General features: G+C 59.1%; 1 protein-coding gene across 1 annotated transcript in view; it reads left to right on the top strand.

Moving 5' to 3' along the window:
• The first annotated feature begins 940 nt into the window (after positions 1-940).
• Niban3 (niban apoptosis regulator 3) overlaps positions 941-1,346 on the top strand; it is a 9,002-nt gene continuing 8,596 nt past the window's right edge. Inside the window, 1 exon segment of the mRNA XM_033759365.1 lies at positions 941-1,346. This exon segment is cut by the window's right edge and continues 146 nt beyond it. Coding sequence (XP_033615256.1) covers positions 1,157-1,346 — 190 coding nt within the window. The 5' untranslated portion in view covers positions 941-1,156.

Here is a 1,346-nt window from a genome sequence, read left to right as displayed (position 1 = left end):
AAAAAAAAAAAAAAAGAAGAGAAACCTTGGGTTACCCCAGCTGCTACTCTGTTACTGTACCATTGTTGAGTACCTGTTTGCGGGGTGTTGGCTCATAGTCCAACATGGCTGCTTACGTTCCAGCCATCGTGCCTACATTCCAGCCACTGGAAGAGGAAGGGGAAAAGGAGACTCCCTCCCTCACATCTTCATTCCAGACAATGTTGTCTGGCCCAGGAAGCAGCAAGGGGTGCTGTGATATCGTTGGAACAGCTACAGGCCCCGCTGTCCTCAGGAGTGGTAGATGGCCGGTGCTCTTCCTTGGGCTGGGAGACCTGCACCCCAGAAAGGGCCCAGGCCCTCCCACCACCTGCCCTCCCTGCCTGATGCCCCTGCTAGGAAGCCCTGTGCACCCCGTGTGGCCCTGTTCCCTCCCTCCTTCCTCCAGCTTGAACACCCCAGCCAGGGAGGGAGGAAACAGGCCGCTCTCCGACATGGGGCGCTGGAGGCTCCCCCGGCTGTGGCTCCCCATGCCCGGGGTTTCCAGGTGGGGCACTGAGGTCAGGACTGGAGGCTGGAGGGTTCTGGACGAGGCGGCCTGGGGAGATCCGTTTTAGAAGACCCCCGCCCCAGGCCTTTTGCCCAAGCCCCATCCCCAAGCTTGTGTTCCTTATTTTGAGACAAGGGGTTGCAAAGTTGTATAAGGTGGGCTCGAATTTGTGGTCGTCCTGCCTCAGCCTTCCAGACTGTTAGGAGACATTTTAAACGTGAAACCTAAGCTGGGGGTTGTGGTACACACCTGTGGTCCTGTTGAGGGAGGCCGAAGCAGGAGGATCTCAAGTTGGAGCCCAGCTGGGACAACTTAACAGCTTAGCAAGACCCTGCCTCAAAAAATGAAATTGAAGGGCCAGGGATTTAGCTTAGTGGTGCTGCCGCCTTCTTTGCAAGCGCAAGGACCCAAGTTCAATCCCCCGTATCACAAAAGGGGGGCGGGAGGTGTGTAGCTCAGTGCAAAGTGCTGGGTTCAACCCCAGGTAGGGGAGGGAAAAAAAGAAAAGAAAGAAAAAGGAAGCTAAAAAACAAAAGTGTTTTGGCCGGGGCTGTGCCGTAGCAGGCGCTGCGTCGTGCAGCAGGTGTCGGTTGCAGATAGGGAGGGGCTGGGGGCCGCAGAGGCGGAATGGGGGCCCGGCCCCTCCCCTCCTGGCAGGTGTGCACGCGGGGAGCGAAGCCGGCCCGGCGCCCCAGCAGAGCTGGAGGAGCTCGAGGGCGCAGCAGGATGGGGGTGCAGGCCTCCAGCCCCCTGGACAGGCGGCAGCGTGAGGAACTCCGAGGGGAGCGGCCCTGAACTCGCGATCTTCCTGGTTCAG

The sequence above is a fragment of the Fukomys damarensis genome, unplaced genomic scaffold, assembly GCF_012274545.1.
Source record: "Fukomys damarensis isolate Sample0158 unplaced genomic scaffold, DMR_v1.0_HiC HiC_scaffold_37, whole genome shotgun sequence".
Lineage (NCBI taxonomy): Eukaryota > Metazoa > Chordata > Mammalia > Rodentia > Bathyergidae > Fukomys > Fukomys damarensis.
This window is presented reverse-complemented; position numbering and strand designations above follow the sequence as displayed.